This window comes from Thamnophis elegans, chromosome 8 (assembly GCF_009769535.1).
Source record: "Thamnophis elegans isolate rThaEle1 chromosome 8, rThaEle1.pri, whole genome shotgun sequence".
In the NCBI taxonomy this organism is placed as follows: Eukaryota; Metazoa; Chordata; class Lepidosauria; order Squamata; family Colubridae; genus Thamnophis; species Thamnophis elegans.
In genome coordinates, this window is record NC_045548.1 from 52,331,710 (window position 1) to 52,359,324 (window position 27,615).

Consider the following 27,615-nt stretch of genomic DNA (forward strand, 5'->3'; position numbering starts at 1 on the left):
GTCCGAGAGGTAGGAGGAGAACCACTGCAAAACAGTGCCTCCCACCCCCACCTCCCGCAGTCGTCGCAGAAGGATACCATGGTCGATGGTATCAAAAGCCGCCGAGAGGTCAAGGAGAACCAGGATGGAGGCATGGCCTCCATCCCTGGCTCTCCAGAGGTCATCGGTCAATGCGACCAAAGCGGTTTCTGTGCTATAACCAGGCCTGAAGCCGGACTGAAATGGGTCAAGGTAACTAGTTTCCTCCAAGGTCCGCTGAAGCTGGGAGGCCACCACCTTCTCAACAACCTTCCCCACAAAGGGGAGGTTGGAGACTGGATGATAATTGTTGAGAATGGCTGGATCCAAGGATGGTTTCTTCAGGAGGGGTCTCACCACCGCCGCTTTAAGTGCGGAGGGGAAGAGTCCCTCCCGAAGAGAGGCGGTAACAACCGCCTGGATCCAGCCCCGTGTCACCTCTCTGCTGTTGGCAACCAGCCAGGAGGGGCATGGGTCCAGTACACAAGTGGAGGCACTCACAGCTCTCATGGCCTTGTCCACATCCCCAGGGGCAACATCCTGAAACTCAACCCAGCGATGGTCTGCCAGATTATCCTCCTGTGCCTCGGCTGGATCTGCAAAGTCGGAGTCCAAATCCGATCGAAACCGAGCAACTTTGTCCACTAAGAACTGGACATAGTCCTCAGCCCTACCCTGCAAGGGGTCCCCCGTATCCCTCCTATTTAGGAGGGAGCGGGTTATCCTAAACAGGGCGGCTGGGCGCGACAGTTGAACCCAAAATTTATGTTGTGAAGTGAGACATTTGTTAAGTGAGTTTTGCCCCATTTTATGAGCTTTCATGCCACAATTGTTAAGTGAATCTAATGCAGTTGTTAAGTTAGTAATACGATTATTACCTGAATTTGGTTTCCCCATTGACTGTGCTTGTCAGAAGGTTGCAAAAGGTGATGACATGATCCCGAGACACTGCAGCCATTGTAAAGATGAGTCAGTTACCAAGTGTCTGAATTTTGATCATGTGACCATGGGGATGCTGCAACGGTCATAAATGTGAAAAACGGTCATGTCATCTTTTTCATTGCCTTTGTAATTTCGATTTTCGAAATAACTGTTGTAGGTTAAAGATTATCTGTACTAATCGCATACTTCGTTCACACAGAAATACTATGGAGACACCAATGAAACAGAGCAAAACTAAACAATCAACAAAAAAGCAAGCTGCAAGATACACCAGTTAAATTATTTTAACATTAGAAAAAACATGGTGGCATTTGACGTTGAGACTTGCATACAGTTATCAACAAATTAAACTGTTGACTGAGTTCAAATTTAAACTGCATAATCCAGATCATGATCTTTAGCCATGCTAATGTTTTAACAGTTTTAAAGAGTACAGAACTGAGCAGATAACTGATAAATAGAGTCAGTTTTGAGAATTGGACATGATTGAACAGAAGAAAAAAATGCAGTACCTGTAATGCATGGCGCTTTGCAGGTTCTAATGATATTTGTAATAGTAGAATAATGTACAGTACATCTGATTAATCTGGGATATCCATTTAATATTCACAACAGTTTTGCCACATTCTTCAGTGGGACATTTTCTGCCACCTAAAAGTGTCCTTACTTTTGCAGGATACCAGCACCAAGATCGCCACCTTTGAAGATCCTCCCTGAAGTAGTGACAGAGGCTTTTGGAGTTGCATTAGTCGGTTATGTGGCATCTCTAGCTCTGGCCCATGACTCTGCACAAAGATTTCATTACTCTGTGGATGATAACCAGGTTAAAAAAAATAGTAGCCTTAAAATTTGCCTTCAGGATGCATTTTTTTGGAGATGATGGTATAAGACAGGGGTGTCAAACTCGATTTCATTGAGGGCCGCATCAGGATGGTGTTTGACCTCGGGAGGCTGGGTTGGGAGTGGCCAGGGTGGGCATGGCCAGCCTGACATCAGTCGTGTTGGGGATGGCTATGGTGGGCCAAGCGCTATGTCAATGAAATCGGGCTCCCAAACTGCAGCCTTCTGCCAGTGAAAATGGAACTCCCCCCGAGCTCCACTTTCATTGGCAGAGGGCTGTAGGACGCCATTGTGGCCGAAAATGGAGCCTGGGATCTAAGCAACCCGGAGGCTGGATCCGGCCCATGGGCCTTAACTTTGACACCCTGGTATAAGAGATGGGAAGGCAAGTTGATTTCAGTTGAGGATATTTGATTGCACTTTGACCTAGCCCCTTCCTTATTTTTTTGAAACAACTTTTTTAGGAGTTCTTGGCTCATGGCTTCAGCAATGTGATCCCTTCATTTTTCTTTTGCATACCAAGTGCAGCAGCCATGGGACGAACCGTACTTCTGTACAACACTGGAGCAAAAACACAGGTATTCCTACTGCCATGATAAATGGGTAGGGACAGTGGCCTATATACAATGATTATTCAACTCAGAGAGAAGTATTAGCTTTTAATACATCATCTTTAAAAATCCTGCAAATCATAGTGTAGAACCAAATCAGCATGACAAAGAAACTTTAAAATTTATAGTACTTATTCATTTGGCATTTAGAGCAGAGTCACATTTATGAAAAGGGTGTATAGCTATAAAAAATAGAAATTCCTTTCCTTTCCTTACTTCTTTGCCAAAATAATACTCTATATGTTGGAGAAACATTTGACACAAAAATCATCACATAGTCCTTTTTTAATATCAAAAAGAAGAAAAAAGAGGAAAAAAATGACAAGAGCTACTTGTTTTTGATGACAGTCATATATCTTCCATAATGTGTCATCCAATGTAAAATTCTTAAAGTCAAAACAAAGTTTACTTAAAATGAAGAGTGAGTTGGTCATATCAAAGTACTCTACAGTCTGCATGGTCCTTGGTGCTCTCTGATCTTGGTTGTCTTCTTGCAGGCATTTCACTATCAAACTAGGGATTATCATACTCCACCGCTTGGTATACAGCTTGATCATGATTTCTCACTTGTGGCTTGTATGTACACTGAGAGCTTATGATGCACTGGAGACAAATTCCTTGTGTGTCCCATGACATTTGGCCAAATAAAGAATTCTATTCTATTCGTAGACAGAGTAAAACAAAGCAAAAGGGAAACTTCTTTAAGAAAATGTAAATTATGCTCATACAAATCAAATCTGAAGCATATTTTTTTTAAAGTAAAGATTTAATTCACTAACATCAGAGGTGGGTTCCTATTGGTTCGGCCAAGTAGGTAGTAATTCAGCCGGCCATGTCCCCAACCAGTTGTATCGGTGGCACCTATGGTGCTGCCATTTTGTTTTTTCCTTGTGCTCATGCGCATGCGCACATCCCTGAATGAACCGGCAGTTACAGAAGCAAGAAGCCACCCCTGACTAACATATAGAAACATTGTATAGCTCCGGCATTAGTTTGCTGGGATAACTAGAGGTGGGTTCTCTATCTGAAGACTTCCAGATAGATATATTAGAACAATATTTCCCAGATTTTCCACCACAGTCAAAAGCCATGGTAGCTTCCAAGAGATGGTTTTGTTACGTTTGCATCTGTACAAATGCAAATCCACCCTACATGATTTAAATGAAATGGGGGTATAGACCAATATCTGTGGATTTCAACATTTATACAGATGCAAGTAGACAGTGAACACATTGTTATTTTTTTAAAATACAACTTTACATCCTTGAGTTTTCTCCTTTAAAGCTCTTATTTGGTAAGGTATCCGAAATAACATGTGCCGCTTTTAAATTTATGTTGTATATCCTGTTATTTGATACAAGCATTTTCTTCTTGCGTAATGTAGGGATAACCTATAACAAGAAAAATATTAATTTATTCTCAAATGTTTCCAATTCTAGATTGTGAGAGAGCCAAAAGTCCCTTTCTCATCTCTGTTAATTTTTATATGTCTGCAGTGGTTTGTTATGCTCAGCAACTTTGAGAAAACCAAGAACTTTTATTTGTAGGAGTTTTGGAATCTGAATAATATGATACTTTTTTCTTTCCAACTCTTTTTAGGTGGCTTGTCTGATATCTTGTATATTGGTTCTTGTGGTTATCTATGCAATAGGACCAATGTTATACTGGCTACCAATGGTACAATTCTTTTTTTTTCCTTTTAACTATTATTATGTGCTTATTATTTAATTACTATTCTACTTTTATTACTATAGTTCTTTACTATTATTATTTGGATTGCATAGCTACTTAGCTGAAATTATTATTTCTGAAAATGATCATTCCACTTTTCTTTAGGATTCCATGAAAGGACATTCTATTGCTGCATACCAAGAACAAAAAACATGTGCAAAAGTACTTTTTATTTTGCTTGGATAAGAAGCTCAGATATTGTGCGCCTACTATATAAGATTAAAATAGGCTGTAAGGCTGAGCTGGGGTTTTTGGCCTCAGCCCAAGAATACAATTTATTCTTCCAGTGTATAAACCGTGAAGCATTTTTTTCTTTTTTTGCTTAAGAAAGAAAATGGTTTTTGTGTAAGAAAAATGCTTGCAAAGAGATTTAGGTGAACAGGAGAAATGAAAGCAACTGTAGGATAATTTACTTCAGCTATTTTCTGGTTTAGGTTGGATTTGCTTAGAACTTTGATGAGAGATCACTAAAAATCCCCGAGCTATAGGCTACATTGGGAAGTTTTTAAAAACAATAATCCCAGAAGCAACCACTTCCATATGGCCATTTGTCATATGTTGTTTTAAGTTTCTGGTGGAAAGATGGGACATCATTGTAGGGAAATAATAAATATTGTTGCACTGAACAATCAGAAATCAAGGTGCACTGAATATAGTCACCAAGAGCCAGCTTTGATTCAAAGGAATTAATACTCTTTATAATATGCAGAAGAAAATCCCTCTGCATTCGATGGAGCTTATTTTTACCTATATAAGTACACATAGATTGCAAATTCATTCAATAACAATCATAAAATTCAAGAAGGCTGTTGTGCACAGGTGGAAGATATGATTGCCAACAGGTCATTCATTATTTTAATCATGAATTGCTTTTGGTTGTCCACCACTGAAGAAAGGAAATAGCTGGAGCTTATAAAACATTTGATTAATTAATCAAATTTATCTAGCTGCTGATCTCACTGCAGAAAGTCAGCACCTACCCGTCCTAGAAGAATGAAATATTTTGGGAAATATTTTTAAAAAGCAGAATATTATATTTCCCCAAAGGGAGAAATGGAGAAACATATTTTTAGAGGCAGAAAGCAGCCCCAATCTCCCTGCCCCAAAGCAGAAACTGAGGAAGCAACTTTTAGAAATACAGACCCATTTAAAGACAGGATATTTAGAAACTCCCTGCAGCAAAGTCTGAACAAAGGCAGAATGGTAGGATTAGCCCTCACTCAAGATCCAACACAGGACAAAGCCATTAAGCCAGAATAGGAATTGCCCAACACCCTTTCAGAACACAAGCCCGTTCATTGCACCATTCCCACGGCAGTCCAAGCCTCAACCAAACTTAGCTCAGACAAACACCTAGGATTTGCATTTCCTCTTTTACCTAGCTATGACCCCTACATGACCTCATAGGAATCTAACAGCAAATAATATACACATTCTTGCACAGGAACAGGAAGCTCAAATGCAAAGCCCAAATAAACTATAAAACCCATCCACTCTCAATTCCATTTTGTCAACTGCCCAGAACCACAAACCCATGTGGTTCTGCTTCATCAATAAACCATCTTTTCAATCAGCCTCCATGTTTCCAGTGTCTTTCTCCCAGCTTGGAACTGAACAAGATGGATATTTCTGACTAACATCACCAAAAGCAGCACAGAAAATTGGATAAAAACAAACATTGATCCAATTTTAGTTGTAAAAACCTATGAAAATTCATCATTCATTGGGAGAATTGTGATTAACCAGCTGAATGGAGCTAGACTGGGTTCACCTATCACATTGAACATAACCTCAATTTCATTAAAGTGTCTAGACATTCGATACTGCCCTGTGGAAATTGTTGCTTGCTGGAAATTGGCATGCAGGGGCCAGGAATGTTCATCCAACCTGTTTTTCCCCCTATGTATTAGAAGTATTAAACTTTTTGTATTTCTACTTTGGTCCTGAAAGTCCAGACAGAGAAAAGGAAGCTATAGTTCAGATACTGTATCCTATAATAGTACCAAAAAAAAAAAAAAAAAAAAAAAAAAGGAAAATAGGTGAACCTGAATGTAAGACCAATCTCTTTCTGATGAAAACCTTTAAAAAAAAGTTCAAACAGAGTTCTGGGGCAGAGCAGAAATAGGGACATGTGGTAGATACAAGTGTAACAATTGCATTCAGCTAAATATATTTAGTTATTTGGTTAATTTTTAATTTTGCATTATGTATATTTGGGGAAAGGGAAAGATACATGTATGAACAATATCTGCGCCTGCCTTGTGATTTGCCAGTCCTTTTTCCAAAATACTTCTGTTGGAGTTTGTTGCAAAAATCAAATCCATAAAGCACATATTGATAACTTATTCAGCAGGTTTCATTAACTTCTTTATATTCATAATAACACATGAATAAATGTACAATACCAACAGCAGATTCTTCCAACATAGTAGAGAGGAGAGATTGTAAGCATGTTCAAACACAGACAGGGTATACAGAGAATGAGTTCTTTGTAGTTTCAGTTCAGAGCTAAGCCACACCCAGACTCCAGACTGTTTCAGCTCCCATTGTTACAATACCAACAGCAGATTCTTCCAATGTGGTAGAGAGGAGAGATTGTAAGCATGTTCAAGAGTCCAGACTGTTTTATCACCATTATTACCATGTCTCTGCCAGTTCATGAATATTCTGACAAATAACTCCTTCAGAATAATGAACTTCATCTTGTAATAAATGTCTCTTTCATCCCAGGGTGTGCTAGCAAGTATTATTGTGGTGGGCCTGAAGGGAATGCTGATGCAGTTCCGAGATTTAAAAAAATACTGGAGTGTGGATAAAACTGAATGGGTAAGTAAAGCTGAACTTTACTGCACAATCTTTTCAGGATATGGAGTAATCTTAAAAGTTTCATCTCCTTATCTTTATAGCTGCCCTGAGTTGCTTGACAGTGAGATGGAAGGCATATAAATTTAATAAATAAATCCTCCCTTTTGTGTCCCATGGTGCTTTATCAAAAGACAACTGGACTTTTCTTTGTTTTTTTCCCTTGAAGACATTTTGCTTCTCATCCAAGAAGATTCTTCAGTTCTAACAGTTAGAATGAAAGAAGCTTCTTGGATAGGAAGCGAAACATCTTCAAGAAAAACAAAGTCCAATTGCCTTTTGAAAAATCAGCTTTGGGACATTACTGGGAGGCCTCAAAAGTTGCTTTTTTGATCATTTTTTCAACATCAGGTAGCAACTATTACAGATCCCATCCTGTATATACCACTTAGAATATTGTTGCAAAATTAACTTTCTCCTATGGTTCATCTTTAGAGTGTTTAGCCAGGGTTCTTGTTTCAAACTGGGATTTTTATTTTTTTGCTCTTCACAATTTGTATAAAGTTTTCCTGAGCCTCTGTTTGTTGTCTCCTTGTCTTCTACTTGAAATTCATAGTCATCATTTTAATATGTAAGTGCTGAGCCAGTCATTTTCCCAAGTTCTATGCTTCAGTGTTTTTGCAAAGAAATGACTTCACTCCAGATGTGATTATAATTTCAATTTGGCAAATTTGCTCTAAGGACTATGCATTGTGATATGATTTATATATGAATTAATCCACAATATGACATTGAAAATAATCAGACTGCCTCATTCAAATGTCAATTATTCACCAGAGGATAATTTCCCATCATTTTGATTTCCTTAAAATTCCATATGTTAGGGATGAAGTAGATCTTCGTCATAATTCCTGACTATTCCAGCTTCTGTTTTGTTTCTAAACACAAATAGCTGGTTTTTCTGATTAGAATCTAATGTTTTACTCAGTGTTCCCTCTGACTTTATAGTAAAATTTTGACAATTTATGCTTTGAAATGAAAAGCAAGGATTTTGAAATACAGTAGCATTAAAATAAGAAATATATGAACATGTCCAAGCAAATAAAAAATTAATATGGCTTAACTCCAGATTTGTTAAAAGGCACTTTTAATTTTACATTCGTGATTTTGCCTTCTTTTCTATGCTATGACATTTTTGTTTCATAAGAAATCAAAAGGATGTCAGAATGTTATATAGTCTTTGAGTACAAGCAGTCAACCTTATACGGACATGATCTAAGAAAGCAGAAGAGGCATGCATAAAAATATATTGTGAATATATAAAATCATGCTTTCTCTGGTTGTTTCCACATGTATGTGGATCCACATTTGCTTTTCTAATTTTCAGAGGATGCAATTGCTTCAGTGCTTTGAGAAAGAGGGCTGGAGGGCTTCATTAACTTGGTTTGCAAAGCACCCCATTATGAATGCTTTGCACAGCCTTAATTTCATATATGCTTTAGCAGATACTCAGTGTTCTATAGCAGGGGTATCAAACTCAAGGCCCGCAGGCCAGATCCAGCCATGGAGGCAGTGAAAGAGGAGCTCACAATGCCTCTGCCAACAAAAATGGAGCTTGGGAGGGGCTCTCTTTTCACTGGCAGAGGGGTGCAGGAAGCTGTCGCAGCCAAAAACGGAGCTCAGGAGCCCGTTTTTGCTGGCAGAGTGCTCGGGCCACCACAGGTGTCCCTGACACAAGTGACATCAAGCTGGCCATGTCCACCCTGGCCACACCCATCCCATCCCTCTGAGGTCAAACACAACCCTGATGCAGCCCTCAATGAAATTGAGTTTGACACCCCTGTTCTAGAGAATGAAATATTCTTCATTTACCAATTTAGAAGGCCAACATCTTCTGAGGTAAATTATTGTTAAATTATTTAAACTTAAAATACATATCTTGCAAAATATCTTTTCAGCTTTTACATTTGTTTGTTTCTAATTAAAGTAATGAAAAATGTTAATTATATAATAAAACCACCAGCACAAAGAATTGTGTCTATCTAATTATGAAATATGTTTTCCTCTTTTGTATCTTTCAGAGTATTTGGGTCAGCACTTACGTGTTTACAGTTTGCTTTGCTGCTAATGTAGGGTTATTGTATGGTGTCGTCTGCACAATACTGATAGTGGTTTTCCGTTTTTCAAGGTCAGGACTTTTAAAATGTTTTTAGAAGCAAATGATCTCTGGAAATGCTCAATGATTTGTCTTCTGCTCATGACAAATGTATACTACAAATTGCTTTTGTTATGTATAAGTGTTCAGTTTTCTTTTTTCTTTTTACCTCCTACAAATAATCCTGGAAGTTTTAATGAGTTGGAAGTATAATTATTCTGCTATTTCAGTCAGATTTATTCTTGACAGGTTTGATTAGAACAGATAAATAGGCCCATAAGGACCCAAGAGTCTCTGATTTATTGTACCAAAGTCAAGAAGGTATTAAAGAAGAATTTCAGTGACTGCTGTATTTCAAGAGCCAGTTCTATGTATACTGCATTAAGGGTTCAAATTCTTGTGCCTCATTCTCCTACCTGCTCTGTAAAAGAGGTTAGAAATTCCAGCTCTGTATTTGTACATATATAAACACAGGGATGTGGTGGCTCAGTGGGTAAGATGCTGAGCTTGTCGATCAGAATGGTTGGCAGTTCAGCGGTTCAAATCCCTAGCGCCGAGTAACGGAGTGAGCTCCCGTTACTTGTCCAAGCTTCTGCCAACCTAGCAGTTCAAAAGCATATAAAATGCAAGTAGAAAAATAGGAACCATCTTTAGTGGGAAGGTAACAGCTTTCTGGGTCCCTTTGGCATTTAGTCATGTTGGCCACATGACCACAGAGACGTCTTCAGACAGCGCTGGCTCTTCAGCTTTGAAACGGACATGAGCACCGCCTCCTAGAGTTGGGAACAACTAGCACATATGTGCGAGGGGAACCTTCACCTTTACCTATTTTTACATAAGTCCTTAACTTATGACTGTTCAAGCAGAACGGCTCAAAGATATCATGGCCTCGGAAAAAGTGACTTGCCTCACACAATTTGCAATTTAAGGCTTGCTAATCAGCTTGCATTTATGACAGTTGCCATGTCTTGCAGTCAGGTGATCATAATTTGCAACCTTCCCATCTGGCTTCCAACAATCAGTCAATTGTGTAAGCCACATTCACTTAATCACCATGAGATTCACTTAACAGCCACATGATTTGCTTAAGGACTTGCAATAAAAATGGTTGTAAAACTGAGTCTGGTCACACGATGACTCACTTAATGACTGCACCAATTAGCACCAAAATTCTGGTTCCAATTGTGATTGTAAGTCAAGGACTACTTATACTTGTTGTGGGGTGTGAGTGAAACCATATCCATCTTTCCTTGCTTTGGTAACAGACAGACCTGATCCCACATCTTTTACTTTTGATCACATGAGAACTAATTCCCACATTTACTTGTGTGACTTTAGCTACAATGACTAAGAATTATGAGTTGAGTAGGCATTAGTTGGCCCTTGACTCTTTTTCAGAAGGTCAGTTTTCAAAGTGGAGGACCATTGCAAGGATCGAAGTAAGCATTGCAAATGAAATTTGAGATTCCCAAGCAAACACAGACTCAAACATGATCATGGTAATCAAGGAAAAGGTTAAACATCTGCCTGTTGCTCATGTAATCTCCCATCACCAGTTCATATTTACAATTCTTCTCTTTTGAACAGTGTTTTTTATAGTCCAGTGTTAGGCCAACTTTCCAGATTCATGATCTCAGGATGGCCAATTCAGACATCTGTGTAGTGCTAATGCACTATAGTACTAAAGTAAATAGTGATTCTAAATAGCTCTTTAACATCTTAAATTTTTATTACTCCAAGGAGCCATGGTGGCACAGGGTTAGAATGCAGTCATTGCTTAAGGAATGGAGTCATTAAATTATGGGGGTGGGCATGCAAGGGTGCATGCTTTTGGCACCTGAGACGAAAAAGGTTTGTCATCACTGAAGTGCTATTGCTATTGGTAGTACCCTAACAATTGCACGGAAATATAAAAAAGTTATATAAAATCTACCGGGAGACTGCTTATCTTTCATGACCAGCAAGACAACTTAAATAAATATACCACTTCTATGATTAGCTTAAATATTAAGCATTCTTAGAGTATAATATGAATGCTATGGTTTAAACATGCAAGCACCTTGTGCTAGGAAGTAATTTACAGCGTCTGGGATACTTGGAAAAGGACCACAAGAAAAAAACACTTGATTTTAAAAAGATTTTCTGTTTTATGTATTTGTTTCACATTCTTCTATATGTTTGTCATAGAGCAACAACACTGAGCTTGAAGCACATGAATGAAACAGAATGCAGATTCAAAACAGAAGCAGACTTTGTAAGCTTATTTTTTTGTTATATTTTTTTTCCTTTGGAAAAAATTCTTTGCTCCTCTTCCTCCTCTGAAGTTGTATATAGAAATGTAAAGGTTTCAGTTCTTTTTCTAGATGGCCAAATATGCAAGGGCTGTATGTGTTCAGGCTTTGCTCATCCTGTATGTACTCCAAAGTGATGAGAGAAATGTGACTTTATTCATCTCACCTGTTCACTCACAACTTAGTGACAATCCTATTTCATGGCAATTCAAGGCATATCCATGCCATTCCCTCAACTTAAAAGTATGACAAAATTATTGGGGATAAGTCTGGAATCTCTTAACTTGTGGCTGCCAACTTGCTGTGAATTGATATCTCTGCTTCATTTCCTTTGAGTTTGGATGATAATATTTTATATTGTATAGTCTATTGAACTTTATGATAAACAGTAATTTCCATAAATAAAACAGCAAATCTAACTATGAAATTAAAGGAGCTGTACAAAAATGTAGAATTGCAAGCACAAATTCTGAGAGAATAACAATATTATTGAGGAATTTATGTATCTAGAACAATTGCTCAGTCAATAAATGTAGGGATATCAGATTTTGCAAGGCTGCAAAAATCCAGATTTCCAAGAGATATAAAAACTTCTCCACGAAAGGATCAAAAATTGGCTGGAGGCAATAACAGGGGTTAAAATAGAATGGAAACCTGAAGTTTTTTTTATTCTTTTATTAAGAATAATTTCTGCGAAATATAAAAAAGAAATCCAGTATTTAATACTACATATAATTACAGCGGCAAGGATTGCCTTTGCCCAGAAATGGAAAAACAAATTAATTCCAAGCGAATATGAAATAATAAGAAAGGTTATGGATTGTGCTGAAATGGACAAACTAACTAAAAAAATCCAGGGAAAAGAAGAATCAGAATTCTACCAAATATGGGATAAATGGTATAGGTGGATGGAGGAAAGAAACAAGAATCAATGAAGGAATATAACAAAACTTAAAAAATAATAGTTATGAGTAAAATAAGAGGGTTAAGAATGGTGAAATCCAAATGAAATACAATAGAAAGGGAAATAATATAAGGTGAGCGGTATCGATTGATAAATTGCTATTAGAAAGAACAGGAAGCTCCTGTTCGTATTGTATTGTGTACATGTGGTGTACGTCTAGGTTTTGTGTGTGTGTATTTTACATGTTTGTTAATTAATTATATATATATATATATATATATATATATATATATATATATATATGTATGTATGTATGTATGTATGTGTGTGTGTATGTGTATATGTATGTAAGTAAGTATGTATGTATGTATGTATGTGTATGTATGTATGTATGTGTATGTATGTATGTATGTATGTATGTATGTATGTGTGTATATATATATATATATATTTGTTATATTTATGTGACGAGCCTAATGACAGAGAGTGGAAGTGTGACCTTCCTCCCATACTTGGGCATACCAGGGGTTGTGACTTTAAGTATATATATATATATATATATATACATATACATATACATATACATATACATATACATATACATATACATATACATATACATATACATATACATATTTATATTTATATTTATATTTATATTTATATTTATATTATTTATATTTATATTTATATTTATATTTATATTTATATTTATATTTATATTTATATTTATATTTATATTTATATTTATATTTATATTTATATTTATATTTATATTTATATTTATATTTATATTTATATTTATATTTATATTTATCTCCACTTTGGTTTAGTAGTTACCCATTATTGTAGCTCAGATCTCTTAGATCAACCAGTACTAACCTAAATCATGTTGTCATTGGCCTATTTGAAAATGCGTTTGATTGTGCTCCTAATATCCATGTGGATAATGCAGGGGTTGTATGTTATAAAGCATTTAAAATATTTTATTTTCTAAAGTTTGGGGGTTTTTTTATTCTAAAGGAATCTTCACAACCAGTGAAAATAGTGTCAGTGAATAACCCATTAGTCTTTCTGAATGCTAAGAAGTTTTACGCCAATATATTAGAAATAATCTATAAGGAGTGGACATGTGCAAGAGAACTGTCGGAAGATATGAACAAGGTAAGATGCACTTAATAAAGGGAAGGGAAAAGTGAAAATTAATTTGGCCTTTAGAGTTGCATTTAAATGATTGTATTTGGTATTGCTGGGAAGAGGTAATGATTAAAAATTTCACACAAGGTCAAAAGGGTGCCTACAATGCTGAGTTGGACTTATCTTCTGCCCCAGCTCACTTTTGCTTACAGTGACCTATAGCAGGTTCCAAGTTTCTGAAAAGAGTCCTACATGAATCTGTCTGAGATTGCACCTAGACTCATTTGTTGCCAGGCATTTTCTGTCCTTCTATTCACTCTATCCTACTTTCACATTTTATTTCTCAAATATCTGACTAAAGGAGATGTGAGGGGTGCATTGGCTCAGCAGTTAAGATGATGGGCTTGTCAACTGGAAAACTGACAGTCCAGGTTCAAGACCTGAATGCCGTGTGACAAAGTGAGCTCCCGTTACTTGTCCCAGCTCCTGCCCACCTAGCAGAGGTGGTATTCAGCAGGTTCTGACCAGTTCTGGAGAACTGGTAGCAGAAATTTTGAGTAGTTTGGAGAACCGATAAATACCACCTCTGATTTGCCCCACTCCCACCTATTCTCTACCTCCTGAGTCCCAGCTGATTGGGAGGAAATGGGGATTTTGCAGTAACCTTCCCCTGGAGTGGGGAGGGAATTTATACTATCCTTGCCTGCCATGCCCACCAAGCCACACCCACCATTCTACGCCATGCCCATCAAGCCAGGCCCACAGAACCGGTAGTAAAAAGTTTTGAATCCCACCACTGCCACCTAGCAATTTGAAAGCATGCAGATGCAAGTAGATAAATAGGTACCATTTCAGTAGGAAGATACAGCATTCCATGCGCTTTTCGCGTATAGCCATACTGGCCAAATGACCACAGAAATGTCTTGGACAATGCTGGCTCTGTAGTCTAAGAAATTAAGATGAGCACTATCCCCTAGTGTCGGACACGATTGGGCAGGAAAAATCTTTACTTTTAAAGGAGGTATAAATATGGGAGGAGATATAAATAGATAATTATTCGCGGAGCAATGCTGGCTATTACAGAAAAGCATTGGCCTCTTTGCCCTTCTCCAATGAATTCTGTTCTTGTGAAACAGTTCTGGATCTGCATTTAATTCTATTGCTACAGAAATGTTTCTGCTGATTTCACTTAAATATGGTTGAAAAAAAAATAAGATGGATTTTTCAAACCAGCAGATCATCATCATAAGCAAAGACTTTGATTATATAGTACAAATGCCCTCTATCCCTAAAAATAATTTTTGAGGATATGAAATTAAATCAATTAAGATTTGAAATGGCCCTAAAACAGTAATCTGATTAGAACTAGCAGCTAGGATCCAATCGGGCAAGAAATTAAGATAGATAATTCTGATACTCAGCAAGAATACCCATACACAGACACATGCAGATTGATAAGGCCTCTGTTGAAATTGTCCAAATTGAGATGAGTTGTAAAGCTTGTAAAGTCAAGAATTCTATTAAACATGAGGGATGCTGTGAGTGGGTTGTTAATGGGCAGAATTTATCCTCTGAAAATTATTAGGCAAATTCATAGAACGAGAAGCTGTCAGTGTCATTTTCCTCAGGCATAATACCAGTGGATGTTATCTACTGAAGAGACAACAATAAGTGCTTTATAACCTTTCAGAGATTCCAGAAATGATTTAGCTGTTTTCTAAAACTTAATGGATTTGGCATTTAATGTAGTAGATAGCTATAGAAATAGAAGTGAGAGAATCAAATGGAAGCAAGTTCCTTTCTATTTAAAGCTTGAGAACGTAAGCATATTTTGCTGTAACAGTTTTAAATGTGGGTTTTCAATTGTCCAATTATTACCAAAGAAAGCATATTGTACTCCAAAAAGAGACCGAGGGGCAAAATATGAATCCACAAATGGAGATATCTGCCTGCACAACTCCTTTTTGTCTAGAAAAGAGTGCCCTTGAAATGCAATTAGTATTGATGCAAGATACATGTCTTGTCAAATAGGGCATACTTTCAAGGCATATTTGAAAGACCAGGTCTACACATGAAGGTTTAATTAAACATATTTATTATTAAAACCTATATACCCTTCATATATATTCCTTTCCCCCTGGCACGGCATCCTTTTTGTGTTTTGCCGTTGCTTCCACTGGGCTCTGCAACGTTTTATTTATCATCTATCCACCTGGACTGTGATCCCAGGATTTCAACGACAGGCTCTTTGTTGTGTTGGGTATCATCTGTTGCTGCTGCTGCCTCAGGAGGGCCACGTTAGGCAAAATCGTCCACCGGACCATTCTGTATTGGACGCCATTGCTCCGGAAAGGCAGCGTATGTGGACCTCAGACTCCCCCCAGTGGCCATTACTGGCACTTCCTCCATCCTTTGGCTGGTCTCATCATTTTTACCATCTTTATCATCTTTACCGCCTCTTTAATTACCATCTACCCACCCCTCCTATAATTACATCTACAATTACATCTGTTGGGCTTCTTCACGTACGAACAAATTGTACCCATCTGGTTAATATTGCCCCTCGTCGTCCCAGGGAAACCATCTCAACTACCCAGACTCTGCCTTCACTGACATTATTGACAAACCGGACTTTAACATCTTTGACGATTTCTTTTAATCGCCTGGACTTTTGGGACCTTCCCAACTACGTAAGAAGGGAAGAAATGCTACCTCCCCTTCTATATATATTCTTTTATAAGATCTACGCACGCTGCGCAAATTTTTAAATGGTATGGTGAGTGCATGTGACTGTATGTGTGAACTGGATGATCCCACTTTTATTATTCCATGATTGTTGTATTTTTTATGTGTTTTTAATTATTACGTGGGGATTGCTTGAGTGTATAAATGAGTGTGCTTGATTCGGAGGACCTGCCGGGAATTGCGGGGGCTATGGGGGTGGTTGAGGGGACTAAAGACACGGGAGAGGGTCGGGGTATTGCGGTCGTAACAGGGAGGGGCAGATACGGCGGGGACTTTAGGGCAGGCCATTACCGGGGAAGGAGGGTTCGCTACATCACAGAGATCCCTCCTTCCGGCCCTAGGAGTCCCACTCCAAGACCAGATGGCGCAAGTAGTCAGGACCCTGGTCTCAGGCTGTTGTCGCTAAATGCCAGGTCTGTTGTACATAAAGCACCTCTCGTCCGGGACTTAATTTTAGACGAGAGGGCAGACCTGGCATGTATTACTGAGACCTGGCTGGGCCCAGAGGGAGGAGTCCCCCTTGTAGAACTGTGCCCAGAAGGATTTCAGGTGCTACATCAGCCGAGAGCCCAGGGAAGGGGTGGGGGTGTGGCCGTTGTTATCCGGGAGTCGTTAGTTCCTCGTAGGGTCCCTGCTCCGGAGATTGTCGGGTGTGAGTCCTTGCTGTTAAAGTTGGACCTCAAGGGTCAAGTGGGTTTGCTGCTAACGTACCTGCCTCCCAACAGCGTTGCAGCAGCCCTCCCCTCGCTCCTCGAGTCGGTAGCCGAGCTGGCAATTGAGTTCCCTAGGTTGATGGTCCTGGGGGACTTTAATTTGCCGTCGCTCGGTGAAAACTCTGATGGGGCGCAGGAGTTCATGGCTTCCATGACAGCCATGGGCTTGGCTCAAGTAATCCGAGGCCCAACCCATTCAGCGGGACACATGCTTGACCTCGTATTTCTCTCGGAGCAGTGGATGTGTGATCTTGGTCTGAGGGGGAGTGACATCATACCCCTGTCGTGGTCAGACCATTGCCTACTGAGGCTCGACTTCCGGAGGCCAAACCCCCACTGTAGGGAGGAGGAACCGACCAGGTGGTTCCGCCCCAGGCGTCTTATGGAGCCAGCAAGGTTCCAGACAGAGCTTGGGGTTATTCCTGACACTTTCGCCCACAGTCCGGCAGAGACTCTGGCTGCTGCGTGGCACTTGGCAGCGTCAGAGGCCCTCGACCGGATTGCGCCACTGCGGCCCCTCCGAGGCGGCGGATCCCGGAGACCCCCTTGGTTCACCGAGGAGCTCCGGGAGATGAAGCGCCGGAGGAGATGCCTAGAGCACCGTTGGAGGTCCGATAAGTCCGCATCGAACCGAGCAATGGTAACCACCTGCACCAGGGAATATACTAGGGCACTTAGGGCAGCTAAAAGATCACACATAGCCTCCCTGGTCGCATCCGCTGAGTCCCATCCAGCCGCCCTGTTTAGGATAACCCGCTCCCTATTGAACAAAAGGGAGACGTGGGAACCCTTGCAGGGCAGAGCTGAAGAATATGCCCAATTCTTAGCGGACAAAATTGCTCGGTTTCGGACGGACTTGGACTCCACACCTGCAGTTCCAGCCGAGGCACAGGGGGACCAAGTAGAACAGCTCTGGGTTGAGTTTCAGGAGGTTACCCCCGGGGATGTGGACAAGGCCATGAGAGCTGTGAGTTCCTCCACCTGTGTCCTGGATCCGTGTCCCTCATGGCTGGTTTCTAACTGCAGTGAGGTGACACGAGGCTGGATCCAGGCGGTTGTAACCGCCTCCCTTCGGGAGGGGAACTTCCCCGCCGCACTGAAAGCGGCGGTGGTGAGACCCCTCCTGAAGAAACCATCCTTGGATCCAGCTGTCCTTAACAACTATCGCCCGGTCTCCAACCTCCCCTTTCTGGGGAAGGTTGTTGAGAAGGTGGTGGCCTTCCAGCTCCAACGGTCCTTGGAGGAAGCAGACTATCTAGACCCCTTCCAGTCAGGCTTCAGACCCGGTTACAGCACGGAAACCGCTTTGGTCGCATTGATGGATGATCTTTGGAGAGCCAGAGATGAAGGACATCCCTCCATCCTGGTCCTCCTTGACCTCTCAGCGGCTTTCGATACCATCGACCATGGTATCCTTCTGCGACGACTGCGGGAGGTGGGAGTGGGGGGCACCGTGTTACGGTGGTTCTCCTCCTACCTCTCGGACAGGTCGCAGTCGGTGTTAGTGGGAGGGCAGAGATCGTCCCCAAGGCCCCTAAAATATGGGGTGCCGCAGGGTTCGGTCTTATCCCCCCTACTATTTAACATCTACATGAAACCGCTGGGAGAGATCATCCGTAGGCACGGGATCAGATACCATCAATATGCGGACGATACTCAATTGTATCTGTCCGCCCCGTGCCAAATCAATGAAGCGGTTGACGTGATGGACCGGGGGCTTGAAGCCGTCATGGACTGGATGAGGATTAACAAGCTTGTGCTCAACCCGGAAAAGACCGAGTGGCTGTTGTGTTTTCCTCCCAAAGATTTGGCCAATAATCCAACACTCAGGCTGGGGGGTCAAATTTTATACCCCTCAGAGAGGGTCCGCAACTTGGGAGTCCTCCTGGATCCACAGCTGTCATTCGACCATCATATAGCGGCTGTGACCAGGGGGGCATTCGCCCAGGTACGCCTGGTGCGCCAGTTGCGACCCTACCTGAACCGGGAGGCCCTCACAACAGTCACTCGGGCCCTTGTGACCTCTAGGCTGGAATACTGCAACGTGCTCTACATGGGGCTGCCCTTGAGGAGCATCCGGCGACTTCAGCTAGTACAGAACGCAGCCGCGCGAGTGATTGCGGGTGCACCCCGATTCACCCGCATTACACCTATCCTCCGCGAGTTGCGCTGGCTACCTGTCGATCTCCGGATGCGCTTCAAGGTGCTATTGATCACCCATAAAGCCCTACATGGCAGTGGATCTGGATACTTGAGAGACCGCCTTCTGCCAATTACCTCCCTACGACCTATAAGATCCCATAGATTAGGCCTCCTCCGCATTCCATCGGCCAGCCAGTGTTGGCTGGCAACCACAAGGAGGAGGGCCTTCTCAGCAGTAGCCCCGACCCTTTGGAACGAGCTCCCCGTGGAGATTCGTACCCTCACCACCGTCCAGGCCTTCCGCACTGCCCTGAAGAACTGGCTCGCCCGTCAGGCCTGGGGATAAGGATTTCTACCCCGCCCGAATGTTGTATGCATGTTGCTCATTATTTTATTATGTGTTGTTGTCTCAATGTTGTATTTCCCCTTTCCCTGGTTTTCTGTGAGCCGCCCTGAGTCCCCTCAGGGAAAAGGGCGGCCTACAAATGCAAATAAAACCTCTAAACCTCTAAACCACAGGAATATTCTCAACTAAAGGTCAGCACTTGCTTGGAGTTCAATGGTATTCAAGTGGAGAGGGGGTTGGACTTTGGCTTAGTTCATTTGTGGCTATATAAGGATTCTAGGATGATCCCGCTTTTAACTCCGCACCCAGGTTCTCCTACTCCTTTTTCTACACATACAGCTAGTGCTCGCTTACTAACTGTCCTGTTTAGTGACTAAAGTTATGGCAGCACTGAAAAATTAATTTTACAACTGGTCTCCTACAGGGGTGGGTTCTGGCAGAGACTACTGCTGGTTTGTTCAGGGACGCGCCACACACGCATGCACAATATAACTAAAATTGCTCTGCGCATGCACAGAAGCAAAAAACCAAGATGGCGCTGCCGGGGGGAGAACCGTTTTAGGGGGCCGTGCCAGGCCTGGCTTGCTGCCAGTTCCAGAAACCCAGGCCGCCAAGCTACTACCAGTTCAGCCGAACTTGTCCAAACTGTCTCCCACTTACAATTATTGCAGCATCCTGAGAACCATATTTTATCATGTGCATGTTTCCTAGGCCTCTGACAAGCAGAGTTGGCAGTAAAATCACATGGTCATATGATCTCTCTCTCTCTCTCTCTCTCTCTCTCTCTCTCTCTCTCTCTCTCCCTCCCTCCCTCCCTCCCTCCCTCCCTCCCTCCCTCCCCCCTCCCCCTCTCTCTCCCCCTCTTCCTGCTTGCCTGCCTACCTTCAAATGCCTCCTCAGCTTATGCACACCTTCTGTCTTTCATTTTTCTTCTCAAATATTACCAATATCTCCTTTCCTGGTTTAAAGCAAATAATACTTTTCTGTTTGTTCTAATCTGATAAACTATGGTTTAAATGTACCTGCGCACAATGATTAAACACTAGAATAAAAACTTACTTCCTTTGCAAAGGAAACACATCAAGCATTGTGTCTCAAAGCAAGAATGGAGCTAGGGAATCAGTGTTGCTGGAAAGTGGGATATATAAACATGAGACTTTTTGATCTAGAAACAGTGGCATGATTTTACTTATAAATCAATCAGGCATGTGTGTGTATGCCTGAATGCTGATAGATCTACATCTGGAGGGAAGCATATTGCTTATTTCATGCACAGTCTCTTAGTCAACTTTAAAATTAATCAATACATTCCATCCATGTTGCTACTGTGAATGAAAGAAATCAGATAAAAATGATTGGGTTTTGCCTCTGTTTCAACACTGCTGCCAGTAATAATAATAATAATAATAATAATAATAATAATAACAACAACAACAACAACAACAACAATAACAACAACAACAACAAATAAACAAACCCTGGGAAGTATGCAGCTTTCCTGTTGTTATTTTTCATTATGGGTTACATTTTGCATCCCAGGTAATAACAATGCTGTAAATTTTCCCCATAGCCTTAGCAATTCTTGGAAACCTGTTCCTGTAAACATGCTTCCAGGGAAACTGTATTCAAATTGTCTTTTTGTTTTTGTTTGATCTGTATATAATATGCCCTTTTAAATGACAATATTGTTGCTCTGGCAGCCAAGTTCTTGAAGGTCTATCATAAAGAAACTCGATGGATTCAAAAATAGTGGAAAAATAACTGACGGGGTTGTTCGCAAGGCAAATACACACTGTATTCATAACAGAATAACCATTTTTGAAGCAGAAAATAAGAAATAGCATTGCAATCAACTATGCTGTTGTGCTTTTTGTTTCAGTATGAACAGAACATATTGCTCACTTCATTATCCAATGGAAACTGCCATGGTGAGTGAATAAGTCAAGAAATAATCAGTTAATTTTCCTGTTAATTTGTTTATTTATATTTCATGTTTTTAGATTGCCCCTTTCCATCAAGGAGACTGTCAGGTTGTTGTATCATAGGAAAGAATCCAATTTACTGCTGTCCACATATCTTCCATCGGGCATAGGAAGGAAAAGGGCTAGAAAAGGGTTTCTCAACTTTGGCAGCTTGAAGATTTGTGGACTTCAGCTCCCAGAATTCCCCAGACAGCAATGTTGGAAGTTTAGTTGAAATCCACAGAACCTAAATTTACCAAGGTTGGGAAACAGTGGCATAGAAGGCATGCCTGTGTGGTATGAATTTTTTTTAAAAGGTGGATATCAGATTGTTCCAGTGGTGAAATTCAATTTTTTTTTACTACCAGTTCTGTGGGAGTGGCATGGCGGCATCGCAGGGGAAGTATACTGCAAAATCCCTATTCCCACCCCACTCTGGGGCCAGCCAGAGGTGGTATATGCCGGTTCTCCAAACTACTCAAAATTTCCCCTACCGGTTCTCCAGAACCTGTCAGAACCTGCTGAATTTCATTCCTGGATTGTTCCCTGTAGTGTAATTCATGTACCCTCAGTTGAGGGAAGGGATTGTGCTGATCATTCAATTTAAAGAGCCTTTTATTTATTAATTTATGTGGAAGTCATAGGAGACAAGGAATGCAAGGGTGAGCATACTGTAGCAGAGTAACATAAGGGCCGTGATGGCGCAGTGCTAAAAATGCATTATTGCAGGCTAATTTGGCTGACGGCTGACTGCCAGCAGTTCGAATCTCACTGCCTCAAGGTTGACTCAGTCTTCCATCCTTTTGAGGTGGGTAAAATGAGGACACAGATTGTTGGGGGCAATATGCTGACTCTGTAAACCACTTAGAGTGTGCCGTAAAGCACAGTGAAGTGGTATATAATTCTATTGCTATTGCTTAATGATAATATTCATTCTTCCATTGTGTGCAGTCCAGAATCCAAATAGACTGTTATGGATAGGAAAAACTCTCCTTAACACACAGCATAGGAATTTAATGGAGTTCTATAAAAGAATATAAAGTTTTCTGTCTCTCCTATGCCAACTCTCAGGAGGCCGATCAACATTCTTCCAGGAAAATATCTTTGTGTGCTTATTTACAAGGTTGGCTCAAAGTTTTTCCAAGTGCAACATAGGAAATTTTCAAAGTATAAATGTACAAGATTTTCAAAAATGCTTCCTTCTGTAATTTATTGGATTTTATATGCTAAAGTAAAGTATGCTTTCTTCCTAGTTTATCTTAGAAGTATTGTCACATTGTGTTCTCATTGAGACCCCCCACCCTAGTACTGTAGACCTATAGCTGATATCCCTATTGTATCTGAGGAAAAAGTTGTGGTGGAAGAAGAGCTTGACTTTTCTTAAAGTTTTTCTTAAATGATAAAAACTAAAGAATCCTGAGACTGAGTGAAAGAGCAACAAACATGTATGAGAAGTCCCAAAAGTGCTTTTTAAAAGGCAACTGGACTTCCTTGCTTTTTTCCCTTGAAAATGTTTTGTTTTTCATCCAAGAAGCTTCTACGATTCTGAAGTGGGGACTTCAATAAGATGTAACCCACAGACTAGCATGTCCTCCAGAGTAATTTCAGAAGTATTTCCTTTTTTAGTGGAACAATCCTACTGCTTAGAATAATCTAATAGTATCAGTATCTGACGTTCTTGGACTACTACCGAGGTGGCTCAGTGGTTAGAATGCAGTACTGCTGCTAATTCTGCCAACAACCAGCAGTTCAATTCAAAGGTTGCCTTAGCCTTCTACCCTTCTGAAGTGGGTAAAATGAGGAACCATACTGTTGGGGGCAATATGCTGACTCTGTAAACCATTTAGAGAGGCATATAAAGCACCATGAAGCAGTATATAAGAGCTATTGCTGTTGCTATGCATCCACACTTAAAGCAGATATTTGCCTGGATATTGTTTATTTTCATGGGTTACACTTCTAGGAGCAATGGGTTGCTTGTTCATCCTTCAGTTCTTCTATGTCACTGATCTTGTGGAGAATTAGAAAAACGGCTTATGTCTGCAACTTTGTTCTCACTGCGGCCTCTGCAGCTTAACAAACATACAGAGTCTGCGACCTGGAAGAAAACCCAAAGTAACACAGGTTGGATTCATTTTGGAAAGAAAAGCAGATATTTTTCAATTTCTAGAAAAGGTTTATTCATTTGGAAATTTCTACTTCTTCTAGAAGGGAATATAGATCCTGCATTTGCTGATCTAAGATGTTCATCTTTACAACAGCATTCCAGTGAAAGGCACCATCTAATATTTGACTGCAGTGGCTTGACTTTCTTTGACTACACTGGTATCTCTGTACTTATTCAGGTATTTATGATCTTCTATGTCTTCACTTTCATCTAGTTTTTAAATAAACCCCATTCTACATTACATTTAGTTGGTTGAAGCTGCCACCGAAGTCAGAAGACTGGTATTTAAAACGAAGTGCCCTAATACACTTGCTTCCCTTTTTTATTGAAAGATTCATCTTTACTTCAAGAATATTGCAACTCCACATATTTCTTGATGTTTCTGAAATAGTCATAGAACTATTGTGATATTTCTTATTATTGGATTTTAGAGAAAGTCTGATTCATTTCTTGATGATCACAATATTAAACTACCTCTTCCGTGTAAAATATGCTTCAAGAGAATAATTTACTCTTCAGGCTATGAGTCATTTTATGGCATAAATTGACAAAGGTATACATGGAAATGAAATCTTAATCTTAAAGGTATAATTGCATATTGAGCTACATTTGATTGACCAGAGCAGTTGGAAAACCACTGAGAAGTCAAGAAGATATGAGATGGATGCACTAGGCCAAAATAGCTTCCACTAGAGGTCATTCAAAAGTGTGACCAATGTCATTTCTGTCCCATATGTAGGCCTGAAATTCACTGGAGGATCTGGGTAATCCATCTCATTCCAGGATTCTCTGGAGCTGCAGTGCAGCTGGTTCTCGACCACCTTCTCTAGAAAGTGGTATTAGAGTGAATCCAAGTAAATCTGCACCAGAGGTGGTATTCAGCAGGTTCTGACCAGTTCTGGAGAACCAGTAGCGGAAATTTTGAGTAGTTTGGAGAACCAGTAAATATGACTTCTGACTGATCCTGCCCCCATCTATTCTCTGCCTCCTGAGTCCCAGCTGATTGGGAGGAAATGGGGATTTTGCAGTATCCTTCCCTTGGAGTGGGGTGGGAATGGAGACTTTACAGTACCAAGCCACCCCCCACAGAACTGGTAGTAAATTTTTTTGAATCCCACCACTGTTCTAAGCATCGTAAAATTAATAGGCATACCAGAACTTTTTTTCTTTTAAACTCCACATTGTACCAAATTTTGAAGTTACCAACTGATATAATTTATACTATAATATAGTGTGAATAGAATATGTTTTGTGTTTTATCCAAACACATTATCAGATACATATTTTATTTTATTTTCAAATTCACAATCTAAAACAGAAATGGATGAACATGAAACTGATCGCAGAAATAACCTATCAATAGGTTATCTCTTCATTGTTTCTGAATGATGATGACTTCTACTTTTTGACAAAATCTGTTTTTGCCCTCCCCCTCCCCAGTTTCTGCTCCAGTAATTCCCTTTCTCCTTGGGTTGGATTTATAGCTGCTGGGAAATTTACATAATAAAATCTGAGGAGTGAGACATGCTATTTTTTGGTCCTTGTTATTGCTTTGTAATTGAGTGAGAGAAAAGCAGTCAAAGATTCATGCCATATGACATGTTTTATTTGTATTTTATTTGTTTTTGTGGAGAACTTTATATGGGGTGGGTGTTTCTGAAAACTTTTGCCAGTCTAAAGATGGTAAAGTTTCCCCTTAAGCAACCTTTGCCTGAGCAGTTTCACTCTCCCCGAAAATATCAGCAATGATAATAATAAGAGCCATACACATTTCCTTGAAAACTTACAATTAGCCTTCAAAATGATAATTTGAATATTTGTCTGTTCCCATCCATTGGAGATATTCAAGAATATATTGTCCCAGCAGAAGCTCTCTAATATTTAATTTTAGGCTTGGTTTTAACTCGGGGAAGAAAAGTAGAGGGAATTCTTGGTATACCATTGGAATAGGTGTAATCTGTTTTCAGTCCCCATCCCCCAATTGTATTCTCATGTATCAGCACAGCTACCAACAACTTATGCCAGCATTTAAAGTCACTCAATAGAGAAGTCACATTTTGAATATTAACTGCAGATTAGGTAGGGAACAACTGCAGGTTAATTATTAATGACACACTCTTTTTGGCTTTCCGAGAAAGGTAGAACAGACCTTCCTCCATCAAACCATTTACTGTACTGTTGCATTTTTTTAAATCTGAGTTTTAAAAAACCATGCTGTATTTTAGAGAATGTTTATATTATAGAACACCTCCCCCTAGTGGCTATTTGGAATACAGCTTGTGACCCCCTCAACCTACAATGTATTTGGTAAGACCTTCGAATAAGTCCAGAACAAATGTTAATTGTTTTCAATATTTATATACAAATTAGTGGACCATATAACCATTGAATCAAATACTGCATCCTTTTTTAGTTTGTAAACTACCATTCAAATTACTCTTTCATATTCTTAATATTTTGCTAGATTTTGTCTCCGGATTTCATTTAGTAGCTACATATTTGGCATTCTATTAATCCTTCCCAATGCTGGTATGCCTTTCTTTCTTCTGCACCTAAGAACTGATTTCAAAATAGATTATTTCTTGATTTTTTTTGTTCTTTGACTCCTGAACTTAAAGCAGGTGATACGGTCAGTGGTGGGATATGATGGGTACACCCAGGTACGGGCGTACCAGTGCCTGTTGGGAGCACCAGGTACCGTTCCGGTATGGTGCTATGGAGGGCCCACACTCTAGCTCTCCTTACCTCTACCTGAACCGACCGGGGTATTTACGCACACGTATGGGGCATATGGCACCTGTGCAACGCTCTGCCAAGCAGCTGGAACGTCGTGGGTATGCATGTGCGCGCTGCACGCGTGCACATGGTGAACGCCCGGCCCCATTGTAGCATACCGATTGCAATGGGAGCCAGAACCCACCACTGGACACAGTATACTATAGATGCTATTATGACTTTCGACCGTGTGCCTGTTCAGCTCATTGCTTTGAAATTCATGGGCATTTGTTGAATAAATCATTGCTAAACAAACAAACAAACAAGAAAGATTCTGTAAAGCAAATACAGCAAGGAATAGCAGAGTTGTCATGATAGGAAACATAGATTATGTTAGACATATGAGAGACTGCTGAAACATTTATTCAGAGTCTCATTATGGAATAAACTTCATGCAGAATGAGGTACTCATTTGCCAAAATGTAACTTTGAGAGGCGGACATTAAAAAGAATTATTATTGCTTTATGCATCCCATCCATCTCATATAATTGACACTTCATTCACTCCTCACTGATTCTCTCCATGTGACCAGACAATTCAATGATTTTTTTGGGGGGGAGGGTACTGATCAGTTAGTTTTGCATTTAATTCACATACATTCAGCACCCATTCCTTCTTGAGCATCGGTGTTGTTCACCATTTACACTTCTTAAGCATCTGTTTCCCACAGCATCAACCTCTACACTTTTCTTGTTATACCCAATTGTCATTTCATATAACAAGGGGCCAAGCTACAGTCATACTTTATACATAGCCATTTTTAATGTACAAAAATTCTTTCCTAACAACAGGCCACCTACTACCTGTACTTTTCTGTAAGAATATCCATATATTAAAATTAGTCTACATTCTACTGTTGGAAGAAATGTCCATCTGGGTTCAGTTCCAATTGGGAAGAAAGAGACTGGAAACATGGTGGCCGCTTGGAATGGTGGTTTAATGGTGGAGAGGACCACACGGTTTTGAGGTCCTGAGCAAAAAAAGGCACATGGTTGAGAGAGATTTATACCCTCTGCTTTGAATTTGAGCTTGTATTCTGATTGGTTGTCAGACTCCCATGGGGCCATGCAGGGGTGACTTGTAGGTTGTCTTTTGAGTCCCAGGCTTGGTTGAGCCTTGCTGGGTGATGCAATCTCCCCAGGTGCCATGTAGTGAGTTCTGTTGCTAGATGGGTAGAGGGCTAATCCTACCTTTGTTGAATCTTAGGTGAGGGCACTTGCTTATGAATAGACCTAGCTCTCTCTTTATCTCTTAAGTGCTGACATCTGCTGTGGGCTACTGAGGAGGGTGGGGGCTATTAACAGTGAGTCTGCTTCCTGCCTAAAAAATGTTTC

At 40.3% G+C, this 27,615-nt stretch overlaps 1 protein-coding gene across 1 annotated transcript in view; it reads left to right on the top strand.

The window, feature by feature from the left end:
* Positions 1–27,615, top strand: part of SLC26A7 (solute carrier family 26 member 7) — a 57,787-nt gene that overhangs the window by 24,084 nt on the left and 6,088 nt on the right. The window contains exons 7-15 of the mRNA XM_032222283.1: positions 1,636–1,783; positions 2,265–2,378; positions 4,011–4,088; positions 6,873–6,968; positions 9,026–9,132; positions 11,287–11,353; positions 13,318–13,458; positions 21,257–21,309; positions 23,581–23,683. Coding sequence (XP_032078174.1) covers positions 1,636–1,783; positions 2,265–2,378; positions 4,011–4,088; positions 6,873–6,968; positions 9,026–9,132; positions 11,287–11,353; positions 13,318–13,458; positions 21,257–21,309; positions 23,581–23,683 — 907 coding nt within the window. The remainder of the gene's footprint in view (positions 1–1,635; positions 1,784–2,264; positions 2,379–4,010; positions 4,089–6,872; positions 6,969–9,025; positions 9,133–11,286; positions 11,354–13,317; positions 13,459–21,256; positions 21,310–23,580; positions 23,684–27,615) is intronic.